The following is a 17,140-nucleotide window of genomic DNA, read 5'->3' on the forward strand; positions in this document are numbered from 1 at the left end:
TGCGCTTCTTCACTTTTATTCTGTACATTTCCACACAAGTCACAATACAGAAAAAGCGTCCAAAAGGAACAGTAACCAGCTCTTTCACTGTATACGTATTTCTTCCTTCCCCCAGTTTAAAATCTCCTTACTTAGCAACACAGTGATCAAGATACTTTGTATAAATAGGAAATGCAAGAAAATCATGGAAAAAAATACTTTCTTACTTTGTTACAAAAACCCCTCTCCTCCATCCCATATTCACTAATTATTATCTGTACTCTGATTCTCTGTTAAACATATATCCTCAGTTCATGGGTACTGCTGCACGCCTCTGATTCCTTTTGCCAGCTGGCAGCCTCAAGGTGCACAGCTCCAGAGCATTATGCATGGGGTCAGGTAGCATAAAAGAGCCCTTTGAGATGTTATTACAACCCCTGGAACAGATGTGGAATCAGATAATAGGATATATACAAATACTAGAACTCTGGATGCCCATGAAATGTTGGTTAAAAATGCACATTTGTTATTTGACTTTACTGCTCTATTTAGAGGGCCAAACACATTACGGAGTGGTCCAGATTCTGACCTCAGTCACATCTTGGGTCACCTGGAGTGAATTCAGTGCAGAGGAGATCAGAATCTGTCCATTGTCCTTTCTCTATCATCTCCAGGAAGCAGCACTATGTAGCTCGATGGAAACTCAGTCTTTCTATCACAAGTCTGTTCATCACCATCCCACATAACGATGACTCCTTCTTAGCCTTCTTTTTTTTTTTCCAGAAGACACCTCCAATTCCCTAACTCTTTCCTAACCGTTGGCCTTGTTCTTTATCAATTTTAATCTCCCATTTGTCCAGTGACCAGAAGTGTGAAGGTCAGAGAATCTCTTCATTCCCCAGAAACCTTTTGCACCAACGAACTGAAGTGGTGACTTCTGGACTCTTAAACAATATTCTGTAATACCAACATGATAGGAGGGAGGTGGCATTTTTGAGATGGACACTTCCAAATGAAACATTCTATGCTCAATGAACTCATTACGATAATAAAATTGCTCTAAAATTCAGAAACATGCTCCCCTGAAGCCAAAGCAACCACCTGAATGCTTTAATTGACTTGAAATATCACCTGAGTTAAAATTTTTAATACAAGAAAGCTCAAACACAGAAATCAAGCATGAGAAGTGCAAACTAGTTCATTAGAAAATTGTGATCCTCAAGCACTCTTTACTATCTCAATTTAAGCCACCTAAACTAAAAAGCATAGAACAGGGCTGTTCTCACTGTCTCTCAAAAAATGGCTCCAAAAGAAGCAGGATACTATGTGTGAGCAACATTACAAGGCATAACAAAAAAAAAAAAACAACTCAAAAATAGTTAATATACAGCAGATTTTGGCTCATAACATGAAACACATTACCTGTCTGTGTACTGGGAGGTGATCTTATCCCCATTTTACGGATAAGAAAACCAAGGCACAATAAGGTTAAATAACTTACCCAAAATGACTCAATGAAAGTGGCAGGAATAAAATCTCAAACCCTTGATTTACTACCTCCTGGTCTATCTCTTTGACCACAATACGTCCAGAGAAACATGATGATAAATTATAACACACAGCAAGTACTTTCCCTATTCCATGATACAACCATGTGGCACACAGTTAGACTTGTAAACTATCATAAGACAGAAATATATCATTAAATCAAGTGACTTTTTTTGCATAACCTTTATGTTTTGCAGTAAAACAACAGGTCAGTTCTTGCTTGATATAAATCTCCACTGAGCTAGCCGTGACAGTCTCATAAACCAAGCTCAGTATTTATGTACATTGAATTTTTATTACCACACACCTGCAACTTGATGAGTGTTTGTGTCCATAGGAGAATCATGTTTTCCCACAAGACATCTTGTTTTTTCCTAGTGCAAGGCTGCAAAGCCATAGCTGTTCTAAAAGCTGTGCAGAAGCAAAGTAGCAACAGCAGTGGCACAAAGGCAGGCCTGTAGTTTGTAGCAAAATATTCTGTTCACTGAGTCAGAGAGGACAGTGAAACCTCCATGGACCACCAGAAGGTTTGTGTGGGAGCTGCAGAACACAAGTCCTCAGCTACAGCACTGGCCAGACTTTCAAAAATCTTTCAAAATCCTCCTGCTTCCAAAAAGCTGGCTGCATCTGAAATGACTGGCACAGGGTTTATAACACAAAACAATATGGGCAGAAGAAAAATAACCTTCATTTCCCACTGTGAAAGCACATTTCACCTTGAGGAAATTTCTACAGAGAAATGTTGGCAGTCATATTCCATGTTCCCCTCCCCAGTGCACAGCACCCTGATGGGTCAGTGGCCAAGGCTGGCAGCTCTCAAGTCCATTTGGAAAGGGATTTTAACTCTTGGTTGTTTTGTTTTCCAATAGAGTTACAGGAGATAGGGCACATGTAACGCATGGTGTGAGGGCAGCTAGATGGGCAGCCATTACAAAGGACAGCCTCAGGACAACTGCTCTGGAAGGAAACAGGCAGGAATCCCTGTCCTGGTGCAGGAGAAAGAGAATCAAAAAGAGCTTGGAAGAGCTCTTCAAATGAAGTCAGCTCCTACAAGCTTATTGATGTCCATAGGTATTTTACACTCTGCCTGGCACATGGTGGGGTGTCTGGAATAGGTAGCCTTCTGAGAGTTGTTACTTTTGCCAGTAAGGTGATCTTTCTGCACATAAGGCATTCCCCGCTTTCCCTTTCCCAGCTCTGTGAGGTGCAGCAGCAAGCTAGGGAGAAACAAAGCTCCCAAGAGCTGCTTAGTGCTTTGAAGGCTCAGCCACTTTTCTCCCAAAGCTGTTGAGCGATCAAAGGAAGCAGATGGAGGAGAATCACTCTGCAGTGACATGTAAATGGAACAAAAAAACTGATAAGCCTCTGCCACCTCCCTGTGATTTTTCTGAGATATGTGCTGAGCAGAAAACTGTACACTAGCAGGGCCAGCAATTTTGCATGAGAGACCAGCACACTCACTTACCACTCAGAAACAGCTGACACTTCTTGTGAGCACATCACGGAGCAACGCAATAAAATCTGCCTGGGAAAAGATTTCTTGACAGGAAAATCACAAAGGAAGAACCATGAGAGTAGCAAAAAAAAAAAAAAAATTATACAAAAGAATTTTTCTATTGATAAGTCTGGAAATGTTGAAATCAACCCCTCAGGTATGAAAAACCCAAGTCCATCATACTTCCCATCTGCTTAATCCTGAGATTACAACTCAGGCATTACAACTGCCCTCAGAGGAGCCTTTAGTACTGCACATCCAACTCATTCCTAGTACAGAGAATTTCAACATTCCATACCCATGTCTGGACATGGTCAGAGGAGATTCAACCATCTGTGACTGGTCAAGCAGAAGTGTCCCAAGGGTAATTAGCACAAGAGTAAGATTTTGACCTTTCCGGTCAAAAAATGAAGGTAGCATGAGCTAAGGAAAGAAGAGGTGACGAAAGATTAAAGACTTCAATACAGAAACTCTATGAAGAACAGAGAGAGAGAAGAAAAAAAAGGAGGGGAAGGAAAAGCAAAGAGCATTGAAAATTATCTAAAATCAAATTTAAAAAATATTATGTTCTATTTCTTTCCTGCCATTAGCTGCCAGCAAGATCACTTGTTTTCTTAGCTTTGACACAACTGTACTCCTCCCATATGCCATGGGGATAAGGACAGTATTACAACAGAAGCAATACCACAGGACAAAACAACTGCAACTGCACCCATCTCCTATTAAAACAGGCACATCAACAGTTTTCCCTTTCTGATGAAATAAAAAAAAAACTAGTCCTGGAAAAGTGCTGAAGTGGGGGACCAGATAGGAAAAACAGCTATTCACTTTGTAGCCTACAGCAATCGTTTTATTTTGATGTGGTGTTTCTTCCACTCATTTGGAAGGAAAACCTCCAGTATGGCTAAGGAGCAGGGAGAGGTGTCATTGTACCCCTTAGGACTCATGTCTCGCTTCATGCAGCCTCAAGATTTGCAAATACGAGGGTGTTCCCCACCAGACTGTGTGGTGATCTCTATGGGGCAAAAACAGGACACCTCCACACCTGGGTGACATAAATATTGGATGCAATGAGCTCAGAGAAGAAATGCACCCACCTCATTTTTACAAGTAGATACATCTAATTATGGTACATAATTACTCATTACAGTGATATTCAATAGGCAGCATTGCAATTCCCTATCTGGAAAATGGCAACGAATGTGGAAACCATTCTGTAGGGTTCCCATTCCCAGGGACCACCTTCACTTTGCTTTTGCTTTTCTAATTTTACCATCTTTTATTTTTTATGTGAATGTCACACAGCAAAAACAGCCCTAGAAAACTGGGACTACTTATTAAAGCCTAATTAGCCAAGAAGAAATCACTCACGTCTGCTGCATCAGGTTCAAGAGCTTCTCGAATTTCTTCTCCAAACCTACAAACCTAACCGGTTTGTACCATTCCTAGACAAGATTTGGATTCCTGTGTAGGAACAGAGATTACTTTCTCCCTCTGCTTGATCACAGGCTGAGGAAAAAGTGGCAACTGAAGGTCATTAAGGTAGTTGGAATCAGAAGGCCATTTTCTCATTAAAATAAAGTGTAATACTAAGAAATGAATTGCTACTGTGGTTTATGCATTAGTAGTTAGCTAATTGCTGCAGCACTTGTCATAACAGAGCACTGGATTGCCACAGTGCTGAGTGGTAGGTTACACATCAAGCAGCCTCCCAGACAGGGACTAATTGAAGAGCCAGGTGTTACACTTCACCAGCAAAAGGAGGCTGGCTCGAGACGAAGCAATTACATATGTAGTATTACATTGCTGAAAGAAGTAGTGCTTTATTTCTTGCATGTCAAAAGGCTACAGCCTCTACATATTTTGTATATGAGTGCTGGAGCTGTTAACATATTGGTAAACTCTAAAATAGGGTTCCTAAGTCAGAGTTCTCATTCTAGTGGATGAAGGTCACAAAACAGAAACAAATTTTTGAACAAAGCAAGACTTTTGCTTCCTCGGGTGTTCAACTAATTGTATGTGCCTGTCAAGAGAATCACTGCCTTCTTAGATTCCCCAAATCTCTGACATGTAGGGGATCTAAGAACATAAGCTGACTGTTTTTAAAGGGCTTAGCATCAAATTATTTCCTGAAATACAGATGTGTGAATGTTGAAACACATGATTTTTTTTCAAGTCATCCCCCTCCTTAGACTTTAGAAGTCATCATGTGCTACATCAGAATGAGAGGGTTTTAAAATGAGCTGCCTGTCTTCCCCACTCTCTGGGTAACTAGATACATGTGTACTGCATAGGATAGATTGTCTTGGGGTTTTTAAAGAAAAAAAAAAGTCTGAGAAACAAGAAACTGCAGCTGAGACTGGAATGTGGCACCTTATAAATAAGGCAGGGGACAAGATGCACTCTGATGGCTGAATACAGTAAGGTTATTCAGCTCTAAGCCTGCCTAATCACTGAAGTCAAATGAAATGAATTTACTGGTGTGATCAAGGCCCGAGGGAGGGAATTTTCCCCTTTTGCACAAATGGCACCATACGTGGGCCAGGAAATTCCTTGGCTGAGGTAGGGGGTGTTTCTCCAGAGGACATGAACAGGGGACAAGAAAATACCACTTTCTGTGGGCACCATCATGGGCAGTGGAACTGGACACACAATGGGGAGGGAAAGCCCCTGAGCTCTGGTACCTGCAGAGGATCTCAGGTAGGCAGTCCAGAGAAGGGTGGTGCCATGGCATAACTTGGGTTGCAAGTAGACATGGTTAGCTTTGAACACTGGGTAATTCACTCCTCTCAAGCCAGCTTTTACACAGAAGCGAGAAACTGCCCAAGTACTTGGTTTTGGGCAGTCCAAGCCAAGTGCTGGGGTGCTGCAGTCTGTCTCTAGTGGTAACTCCCTAGCAAATGCTGAGACATCCCAACTCCTCTATGTATTCTGCTCACCTCAACAGCTGGATGCAGGGTTGAGTTATAGCTCCCCTTGAGGCGTTTCCACAGTGCAGCCATGAGCTGCTTTCTGCCCTTACAAAAGAAGTTAACATATTGAAGCTCAAGACACATCCTCCACATACAATTCTGGTCTTCATCAGTATGCTAGCAAGTAAACTTTAGCACATTACTGAGTTGCCATTGCAATCAACAGATTTTGGCAGGCAGATCATGGAATTTAATGCTGTAGCAATCCACTACTAAGTAAAATAGTTGTTAAGAAAGCAAAATGAGGAGTACCACAGTAAACACTGTAATACTGTGTCCTATAGCTTCACATGCATACAGAAAGGCACAGGAATATAAGCTGTTTCTAGGACTACTGAAATGACTGAAGATATTCACATTTTATGCTTTAGATTAATTAGGAAGCTAATAACCCAATGTCACTTTAGCTCAGATTCAGTGAGGAAAATAGAGGAAACAATGTCTGATGAATGGAAAAGAATAGACAAAATGGAGATCAAAATGTTACTTTTAGCAAGCTTAAAACAAGTATTATGAAACACTTCTCCATGGATGTCAGTCTGGTGTACAAGAAGCAAAAAGTGGGGGAAGGAAAATGACAGACCTCAAATGGATCAGCAAAAGAAACTGCTTCTTTCTTGGAGTACATGAAGTGCAAGAACAGAATTTCCTTGAAGTACTTTCAAAGCACCTGAATATCCAGCATGTCCATACATTTCTTAAGTACCAGTAACCTCCCAGAAATCTTAAGACTGCCAATGTATGTTGCCCAATTTATAGTCCAGAGTCAGATCATCTCAACGTGCTTTTGTCGTTCTGGAAGGGTCAACACATGAGCATACCCCACAGGAGGTATCTGGGATGGCTGAAAGAAAAATAGCCACTTCTAGATAAAGTTTTGTGTTAGAAACTTTCACTACCGTGCACATCACTGTCACAGAAAAGACAAATTAAAAAATGAGCCAAAGAGGCCATTAAATACTACTGAAACAAACCTCCCACAGCCACATCACCAGAAAAATCATGGGCCCCATCTATTCTTACACAGCAGCACCAGCTTGGCAAATACAGCTGGGAAGATCAGTGGCAAAAAAACCCCATCAATTTTGTACTATTTTCTTTGTCTATGATTCTTCTGCATGACAGTCCTCATGTAGCAGGGGATATCTCATGTAGTCTGAATCCAGGCTATAGCACCAGAAGTTGAGACTGAGAAATTCTACTGCTGCTGGGGAAAAGCAAGAGTGACAGGTATCAGTAAAAACACCTACAGACATCTTGAAGTGCTAAAACACAGACAAGCAAGCCATCATGTGAAATGGTGAAAGAGTCACTGGAGTCTGAGGCCTGTTTTGTAACAGATAAAATTTGTCTTGAACCCCTGTTTTACATGAGTAAAACTCAACCTCACACCTCACAGTATTGAGGGATGCCCAGAAAAGTTGTGGATGCTCCACCCCTGGAAGTGTCCAAGGCCAGGCTGGATGGAGCTCTCGGCAACCTGTTTTAGTGGAAGGTGCCCATGTCAGGAGGGTGGAACTGGATGATCTTTCCTTCCAATCCAAGCCATTCTATGATTCTATGCTATAATTAGTGAAAAATATATGACATCATCATGCCTTGGATAACACATAGAAGATATCTCTAGCATTAAAACATGAAATAATAAGAGTAACTGATGTTATTAAATTACAAAAGTAAGTTTATTTTATCAACATTATAAATATTTTCTTTCCCTCCATTCAACTCCAAAATGAGATAGTAAAACCAGTACAATGGAACAATTCAGGAGCTCCTTAGCTCTACTAAAAAAAGTTCCCCTTAATAACAAATTAAAATGGAAAATCACATTTTGTCAGTCCAGCAATATCAGTAGCTGAGCATCCCTAGGTACTTTGTCATTCAAATGGCACAATTTTAAGTGTGTGTGTATATGTGTGTGTGCATCTATATATATGTATACTAATGTTTATAAATCTACATATATATAGTAATATACACACACTAATAGACACGGCCACTGAATAGACACTTTTAGTAATCAAAATGCTTTACATGTAATTTAAGTGGATTCCCAGCTGCACATTGAAATTTAGGCCCTGCACAGTGCAGGCACAACTACACTGGATAAATCTAGAGCCCAAGTGCTCCAGAGATTCAATACATAGGTCACCACTGATTGCTACAGAGTCTGCCTGCTTCTGGTGGCTGTCCAAAACTGAGAATCCCATCACACTTCAAAAATGGTAAGGAATAATCCTGTAGCATCCTGGTCCCAAACTGCCCTCAGTGAACCAACTTCTGATATTCCTTGCCATTGTAGAAAACAATATATATGTTCTATTACCTACAAATACAACACATCACAAGTATCTCGTGCATTATGTGTGCAGCGTTTTGGGACAGCTTGAATACTAAAGGCACTACATACAGCCAGTTCCTGTCCTAACTCCAGTGCTGGGAGTGCTTTTATCATTATCCAGTGCTTTTATCATACAAGTAACTGTCTTCAGCTGAGCACACAGCATGGGCAGCTTTCCAGAGGCACAATGGGCTCACTCTGATCATATCATCATACTCCAGCTTCCAGGGAAAAAGGCAAGCCATGGTCTCTCGTGTGCTCTGAGTTCCTCCGAGCAGCCCAAATGGCACAAAATTGCTCAGGAAATCTGCACATCCTGACAAGCTGCTCCAGAGCCAGCCACGGCTGCAACCACCTCTCAGGCACTAGGGATAGCCTGACAAGGGGAGGACCACTGGGGACAGAGAGGGACCAGACCCAGCTCCCTTATCATAATTCACATGTGGCCTCTGGAAGGTACCTGTGATTAAAGCAAGCCTTTACTGCTCCACCTGTTTTATGGGACTAAGGGACCAGGGAGCTGTCACAGGCTCAGTGACCACACTCTGCTCAGGCACCAGACTGGCCCCAGCACAGGACAGAGCTAAGTTCCTGGTGCCATTGAAGCTTCCTCTGTTTCTCACATCAGTAAAACAAAGCAAAAAGGTAAAATTGATAGAAACATAATTCTTATTATCATCCAATATATATAAATATTACAGTAATATCTTTTCTCACTGCTGGGAAATGATGCAAGGCCTACTATGAAACCACAGCGTGAGAATGTTCCTTGTGGAAATTTCACATACCACACCAAAATTATATTCCGATTTTTTATTTTAACAGTTGCCAAATTCTGTTCTAATATGTACACATACTGACCTTCTCCACAAGCCCCTGGATGACTACCAAGAGAAGGAATTTGGCTTTCATATTTTATTTTTTAAACGAGAAAGACAGAAAATAAGACAAAATACATTTCATGTCACCATTGACCTATAGATTACAAATATATATATAGTTTCCTTCCAGAGGAAGAAATACTACGGAAATATTTTGCTCATATCAAATGAACCTTTGAAAACAGAAAAAAAATTAAAAGTATATTTTTCAGCTCCTCCCTCTCTCCCATAACAATCACTTTTTGAAAAAAAAAAAAAGAAAATAAAAAGAAAATAAATACATTTAATTTCCTCCACCTCTAGTAAGGAAGAAAAACTTATCTGGATAATGACCTGAGTTATTTTCATGGTTTCCAAATGTATGTAATCCTGATGATCATCATCTACCAGAGAGCTACACCTAGCAAGGCATATGAAAGCAAACACTGGTGGATCCTTCAAAACAAACAACAAAGCAAAACTCAGAAATGTATTACAAGAATTATGCCAAAACTCAGTCATGAATGTCTTCATGGGAACTGGTCAGACAAAGTAGAAGTGGAAGCTCTGTTATTTCTGGCAGCTGAGATATCTGCAGCAATTGGAAACCCAAAGGTGGAACATTTTGTTTATGCTTGTGTGTATGTGTGTTTGCTTTCTCTTCTTTTATGGTTATAAGACAGAGAACAGACGAGTAGTGAAGACATAGCGGGCCTTTACAGTGGCTAAGCTTTACATTTTCGAGCCTATAGTGGGTAATGAGGCAAGGAGCTGCTGTTTGTCCTTCTCCAGTGGGACAGACTCCCTGAAACTTTGTTCCCTTGAAGAATCAGAGAGTTTACAGGTTCCATCAAAGAAGGTTTTTCTATTCCACATGCAACTGGACCAGTGCCCATTTGTTTGTTGGCAGCAGCAAGGCTGATAACTGATGTTCTAGGCCTCCTTCCTATCTCTGGCTGTAATGCAAAGGGCACTAGGTCCATATATCAGTCCATCAGAACTCCCTCAGTATTGCACAAATCTATCTCCAGTGTAAAACCCATGTTTTCAAGAGTAAAGAACCACTATCAGCTTTTAGGAAGGCCTGAAACCTAAGCAGAACTGGATCGGTCATTACACACACACAAAAGTAATATGAGAAACCTTACTGGTAACTTTCTGCTCTGCCATTCGACATGGTATATCCCATATAACTCCTTTCCATACAAATTACTGTATCATGAGGCTACCATAGCCACATACCCAGCAACAACGAGGTTAGGTTTTGTCACTGCTGTAAATCTAATTGTGCCCCAAACCCTGGGAAACAAGGCAACAGGCAGCATCCTCTCCTAAAGCGAGGAAACTCCATGGCGATGGGGTACTGAGGATGCAGCTTTTGAGAGGATGGCAAGGGAGGGAGTGTAGCTGGTAAAAACACTGGACTTTTCCTAAGGGCATCCAGAGCTCCTCAAATATTTTGCTACTGCCTGACCATTTGTGAAGAAAACACAGAGATAACAGGTACTATTTAACTGATGAGAAGTGAGGGGAACAGGAGAATAAAAGGAATGCAGGAAATTGTAAAGATGGAGGAGGGCCTCATTGGGTGCTTTAATGTCCCAGTTAGTTTGGAGTTTTGTTGCCCCACACCCTCTTAAGTCTTTCCTTTTTTTTTCTTCCTTTTTTTTTTAAATAAATTGTACAGATGAACATGGGAGAAGTTCATGCTACTTGCTGGAAGCAATAACGGTAAATTTCCACGGCCCATGGATTCCACAGACCTTTGAGTGTCCCACCTCATCTATCATGGGCTAACTTATGGAACCTAACCATTCCGTGGCAAGACTCAGTAGCCCTTAGAAACTGGTGGCATGTCCTCAGGTATTTTCCACTAGAGTGAGAGACACGTTGATTCCATCAGCTTCTTTCTCACATGACGCCTGAGCGACTCAGGTGAAGTCTCAAGACTTCCAAGGATCCTCTTCGACATTTTCAGACATCAGACTGCTGTCTCTAGATCTTCGTGGGTAACCATTTGGTAGTTTTGTCGACTCTCCAGGTAGGAAGCCAGATCCGGATCACCAGCTTGCTGAGCCCTGTCACGAGGGGTCTTACCCTAGAATAAGAAACAGGAAGAGAAAATCTTGAGCTAATATATTTAGAAGAACAGATGATTCCTGGGCAGAAGAAGATTAACAAGTCAGAAGCCACTTGTCTGGATTTCAGCTGTTTCAGAAAGCTTTTTGCAATGTACAGTACTGTCATCTGAAAAAGAGATCACAGAATCATAGAGGATCTCTCTTCCCCTTATGGGTTACCCTATACAGCATAGCATGGTGGGAATTGTTTTTGAATGCCTTGCTACAGCAAAGATGCTTCTGATTCTAGAACCCAGAGAAACAACCCACTCTCAGCTGCTGACCCCAGGATGTTTATGCTCAGAAATTCCAGAGAGGCAGCTTCTGGACCATGTTCCTAAGCAATCAGATTGTTTCAATGACAGAATATTCCTCGGATTTAATTTTGCCCAGACTTCTTTCTCAATCAAGCTTACACCAAGAGAGGGTTGTGCTTAGTGTCCCATCAGTGAGCACAGGGGCAAGCCAGGGCAAAAGCAAATAGATAACCATCCTCACAAAGCAAGTCAGCCACAATAATCAAGCCTCACAGAAGCTATGCAATCCGAAATCAAGGCTCCTGCAGGTGGTCCTTGCCCACAGGCCTCTCTTTTGACCACACAGGAGGAGGATACTGCTGTGCCATGGAGATGTCTCATTCATACCCAATGCACCGAATAGTTTGAGGCCAGGCTCTCACTATGGTGATGATGACCCATGTTGGGGACTGAACTGAAGTCTCTTGTACTTGTTTAAATCAATACAGTTTTCTATATAAAAATGGCTTGTTTAAAAAGAGCTGCTCTTGGCCCACACAAGGAAGCCTCAATCATGCAAACAGCAGGGACGGATGCTGATTGGTCTCGCTTGGATGCAGTATTTGATAAGTGGTTGATGGAGCTGGGTTACCTTGGAGTCTGTCTTTCTCAGAGAGGCTCCCGCATCCACCAGGAGCTGGCAGACGGCGCGGTGGCGCTGGCAGGCTGCCTTATGTAATGCTGTCTCACCCCTAGACCAAAGTACAGAAACCAGCAGTGAGACACATCACACCAATGTACATTTACGAAGTATGAGGTGCAGAGGATAGACACAGAAGGATGCTGCATTTCTGCGAGGTTCCCTCTTGCTGGTAGAGGTAGGCTTGTGCACTCTCTCCCTTAGCATCTACATCCTTTGACTCAGTAGGAAAGCCTGCAATGCACAAATAGCAGACGAAGAACTCTGAGGGGGGGGAAAGAAACACGCACAGATTTTAAGTATTCAAAGGACTGAACGTCACATTCCCATCCAAACGCCAGTTCTGCTAACTGCTGCAAAGGCAAACTAGCTCCCTTCTTACTTCACAGCAGGAAAAACAGCAACAGTGTTTGTTTCTTCCTGCAATTTGTTTCCTCAACCTCATTCTCAGACTCATCCTAGAAAAATCTTGCCCATCAAAGCTAAAACTGGTGCACTTGCTGCCCTGGTTCTGATACCCTGCTCTCTTGGGTGTATGAGAGCAAGAGCTGTGTTTTTGTTTTCTACTGCTGGACTGGTGAGCTACTGGGAAAGCTTGAACACAGGCTTTTCAAAAGAGAACACTGCATAGTGGGAGCACATTTATTGCTGAGCCCCTCACTCAGACTAGAGCTACACGTAAGAGGATTCTGAGATTGACTATAGTACTGAGAGTAAAGAAATCTATCTAGATTTGCCTAGGAAGAGGAGGAAAATATGCTCTGAGTGGATTGAAAAGGTGTCCTTAATACTAGTATCCAACATGTAGGGCCATTACAAAACCTGCAAAATAACAAACAACAAGAAATGCACGTAGTAGGACAAATCTTACACCTACCTACTCAGAGAATGCACAAAGGAATTTCAGCCCCAGTCCATGACAGGGGAAGTTGAAACATTAATAGGCAACTCTGCAAGAAATCTGCCCTTGCAGCAGGAGAACTAGAATCAGAATGGGATACTACCTGATTTCCCCCTGAGGATCAAAAGACAAATTTATACTGCCAGTTACAGCTTGAACCTTCCCTTTTCAAGAGTTAGCAGCAGAGGGACCTTTATAAAGGGAAGACCTTGTAGGCATGTTCACTAGCACTTTGTTTCAATGCTTGTGCTTTGCTACTGGGTGAAAAGAACCATCCAGACACCATCACCTCTGGACTTCACACATGCACCTTGAGCACAAGGTGTTCTCTGCTAGCAGAGGAGGGCACTGTGGGATGAGGAATGGTAGGCTTAATACCTGTGAGAAAGATGGCTTTTGCTTCCCATATATTCCATACACTTTCTGGGATTATTCCTGATTCCCTTGCAAACTTCAATTATACAACAAGATTTAAAGCAGTTGGGAACTGGAAAGTAAAGTAATTTTTTTTGTTTAGTTTTGGATTTGGGGTGTTGTTTTATATAAGAACAGAGGTGATCAATGTTTTAACTACCTGATGGAAACCTTCAAATGCACAGGTTGTGGCCACCTGGGAGAACCAAGGCAGAGCACCCTGGATGAATCAAGAAGGGACTGAAGAAAAGGTGTAGAACAAGAAAAGTAATTTCCTGACTTCTGAAATTTACTCTTCAGGTTGTTCCCCTAGTACCTGGATGCCAGAAACATCAAAACACAATGTAGGACTTCGATTCCCCTAGAAAGATTAAGGAAGCATGGGAAGCAATAGAAAGGAAGTACTTTATGAAGGCCAAGAAACATTTATTCTAGACCAGGAAGCCACATATGATCTGGTTGATGTTTGTGTTTAGGGGGACTTCTGTCTGCTTGTTTGTTTTTGAAGAGCTGTGCAATTTTACAAGCTTTCTTGGTTTAAAAATTTGCATTTGAAAACCAAGAGAAGTCTGCTATTCTAACACACATAATGTGAAGGGCAGAGTAGGTTGTACTTACGTTTCACTGTCTGTCATGTCCAGTAATTCAGATGGACCTGCAAAAGACAGTCAGGTATGTCATATAGCATTTGTCTGCATGACTAGAAGACTATGTCTACCAGGAGAAGATTCCCAGTACAAATACGTAAAAGCAGCCAACTGAAAGCTCAACTTGCACAACTATGTCACATTTCAGTGTACTATTTGCTTGTGAGAGCCCTTGCACTGGCAAAATTCTGAATGCACAGTCACTGCTGGAGTATCAGCACCAGGGAGTATCAGCCTCTAAATAACACTGGGAATGAATATTCATGGGGTTTATTTTCTCACTCTTCACCTTGCTCAATTAAGTGGTTCACATAAGTACAGTGCATTGAAAATGCTGATATATTGGAAACCCTGATATATTGCAAGTTAAAATCTATTGTTACTACTAGAAGGAAAATGTCATTAGGAAGTTGAAATTAGCCAAATTCCATCCTGAATGACATCCCTGTGCTACTCCATTTAATAGCATTATACAAAATGTAGATCAGGGTGGAATATTCCCAGCAGTCTTTATATTGATATGCAAATCCTGTACTCAACTGGTTAGCAATGATCAGGAAAGTAAGATTAAGAAAAACATAAAAGATTTTTTTTAAGTGGAAAAAAAATAATGGATTTATGTTTATGTTCTTTTGTTCTTGATATTCACTATAGGCAGATATTTATAGCAGCAAATTCCATCACTGAATTACAGTGATACAGAAAGGCTAGGGTCTGGATAGCATTTGAAACAAGAAAAACTTTTTCCTTTGCAGTCTATTGTATCATTCTTCTCTCTACTGCTCTGGAGTACAGTGCCAGATGGTTATGGGGCAGTTAGCAAAGGAAACACTGAAACTTTACAGTAATTCTCCTTCCTATGCACGAATATTTCCCATCAGCACACTTTGAAATTCAAGAGTCCTCAAGAGCTTACAGCAAATCTCACCTGAAACTGAGGAATTTCACACTACTTGCTTACAAAGGCCTACACACAACCTCCCTACACCCCTTTCACTCTGAGTGTGTGTCAAAACATATCAGAGCAGCCAGCCTTCACCTCACTGCTTCACCTCACTGCTTTTACAATGTGCACATGCAGTATCACTGGGGGCTCCTGGAGCTGCAGGTAACTCCTTCACTTCTGTCATAATGGGAAAGGGGTGGTGGCTTAGTCCCCAGTACAGAGGGCATTGTATACCATTGCATATCTATCTTGACAGTTCTCCAAGCTCATTAGCCACTGTTGATTTTTAATGCAAAGCGCCCTTACTCTGCCACCACACAGCTCATCTCCACACTTGGTGGTGATGTGTTCACTCCTGCCTATCAAAAAGAAGAATCACTCATGACCCCTAAGCTCCCACAAGCATGAAGAAGGGTAGAAAGGGCTAAGCAGGGCCTCTCATGGAGAGGAAAGAAAGGTAATGCCTGAGAAATTAAAAAGAATATTTAAAAAGCACATATGAAGAAAATGACTCCTTTCCCATGCAAAAATCACGTTCTTTCAAAAATAGAGGTAATTCCCCATTGCTTTATGCAATGACACATCCAGTGACAGGTAAGCAGGAATGGATTGCAGCGTGTTAGAAAAGACACACTGCCAATATTATTTCTGTTCATGTATGGAGCAAGGAAGGTTGTGTTGCTAAGGTGGAACAGGGTGACTGGGCTGGCTGCATGGGGCATAGAGGTACTTGCCCCGAAAAGAGGAAAAAGGTGTTACAAGGTTAGGAGGAAGGATGGAGAGAAGTTAGAAGAATATGACTTGAGAGGGAGAAGAAGCTTGGGCAGAGTGGGCCTGGAGAGATAGGAAGCCAAGAGTGAAGGAAAACTGGTCTGGAGCAGGAAGAAGCAACAGGGCTGAGACAGAGATGCTGAGTGCAGAGGACCGAGAGGGCAGCCTGTGAGTAGAGACCTGAGGAGATGACAGGTACATTCTGCCAAGTGGAAAGGATGTTCTCCTGTATACTGTCCCAAATTAAGCATTTCATGGGAGAGCCCTGACTCCATCTGAGTTATGCATAAGGGCCAGATACTGAGATTAATCAATTAGCTGCATAACATGATACCAGGATTCATTAATTTCATTCTCTCTGGCATACCTCTGAAGCTGGAATGTCCCAACTCACACACAGCCTGGGCTGTGGCCTTTACTTCTTCATTTTATTTTCACTTGTGCTTCTCTTAAACCATCTCACGCCCTCCTCTTAAATCCCTTTCCCCTCTCTTTTGGACCTCATTTTTATATCAGTCTCCCTGGCGCTGCCAACCGACCATTCCAAATCCCCCTCTGCCCCGGGACAAAAGCTGCACAGATGTGGGAAGGGCTGGCACTGGGAAAGCTAACGGCACTGTCATCCTGACCCAGCAGGGAGGCGGCTGTTTTACTCTGGGACAAGAGGCAGAGAAAGAAAAGGGGACCAAGGCTCAGAGAGAGAGAGGACAAAATAACCCAATAGAAATCCGGAAGGGAAATGCATGAGTGAGATTTCTATCAAGGAAAACAGCAGGGGGGGAAATAAAAACAAAAGATAGAAATGTGTGGAGAGGTGGAGGGAGGAAAAAAAAGAGAGAGAAAAAGAGAAAAAGAGACTGGGGGGCTGAAGAATGGCAGGATGGGGACGGGGGCTGGGGGGGGAGAAGTTCGCATGAAAGGAGCTGAAAAGCATGACACACCAAGGGGAAGCTCAGCTGAGATCATTCTCTTTCCTTACCATTGCTCCTAGATGGTCTGGGTAGAATTATTAACCTTTTTCCTTCTCTCCTTTTGCCCTCTTTCACTTCACGAAAGCCCTTTACCAGTTTCTCAGGAGGCAAAGCATCCCGAGCTGGGGATGGGAGGAGGGAAGGGAAGGAAACGTTCAAGAGAAGCTGCCCTTTCACTGAGCTCACTACAATAACAAAAAAGAGAGTCTAAATGGCCATATTTCAGAGGCATTTCCGAA

At 42.1% G+C, this 17,140-nt stretch overlaps 1 protein-coding gene across 8 annotated transcripts in view; it reads right to left on the reverse strand.

Annotated features, from left to right (window-relative positions):
- DGKI (diacylglycerol kinase iota) overlaps positions 1 to 17,140 on the reverse strand; it is a 215,115-nt gene continuing 197,975 nt past the window's right edge. For 7 of the 8 annotated variants that reach the window (XM_064654708.1, XM_064654704.1, XM_064654700.1 and 4 more), the window contains 3 exons: positions 14,185 to 14,221; positions 12,204 to 12,303; positions 1 to 11,293 (listed from right to left, as the gene is read on the reverse strand). In XM_064654708.1, coding sequence (XP_064510778.1) covers positions 11,177 to 11,293; positions 12,204 to 12,303; positions 14,185 to 14,221 — 254 coding nt within the window. In that variant the 3' untranslated portion in view covers positions 1 to 11,176. The other variant, XM_064654707.1, reaches the window with a different exon arrangement.

The sequence above is a fragment of the Pseudopipra pipra genome, chromosome 5 (assembly GCF_036250125.1).
Source record: "Pseudopipra pipra isolate bDixPip1 chromosome 5, bDixPip1.hap1, whole genome shotgun sequence".
Classification (NCBI taxonomy): Eukaryota; Metazoa; Chordata; class Aves; order Passeriformes; family Pipridae; genus Pseudopipra; species Pseudopipra pipra.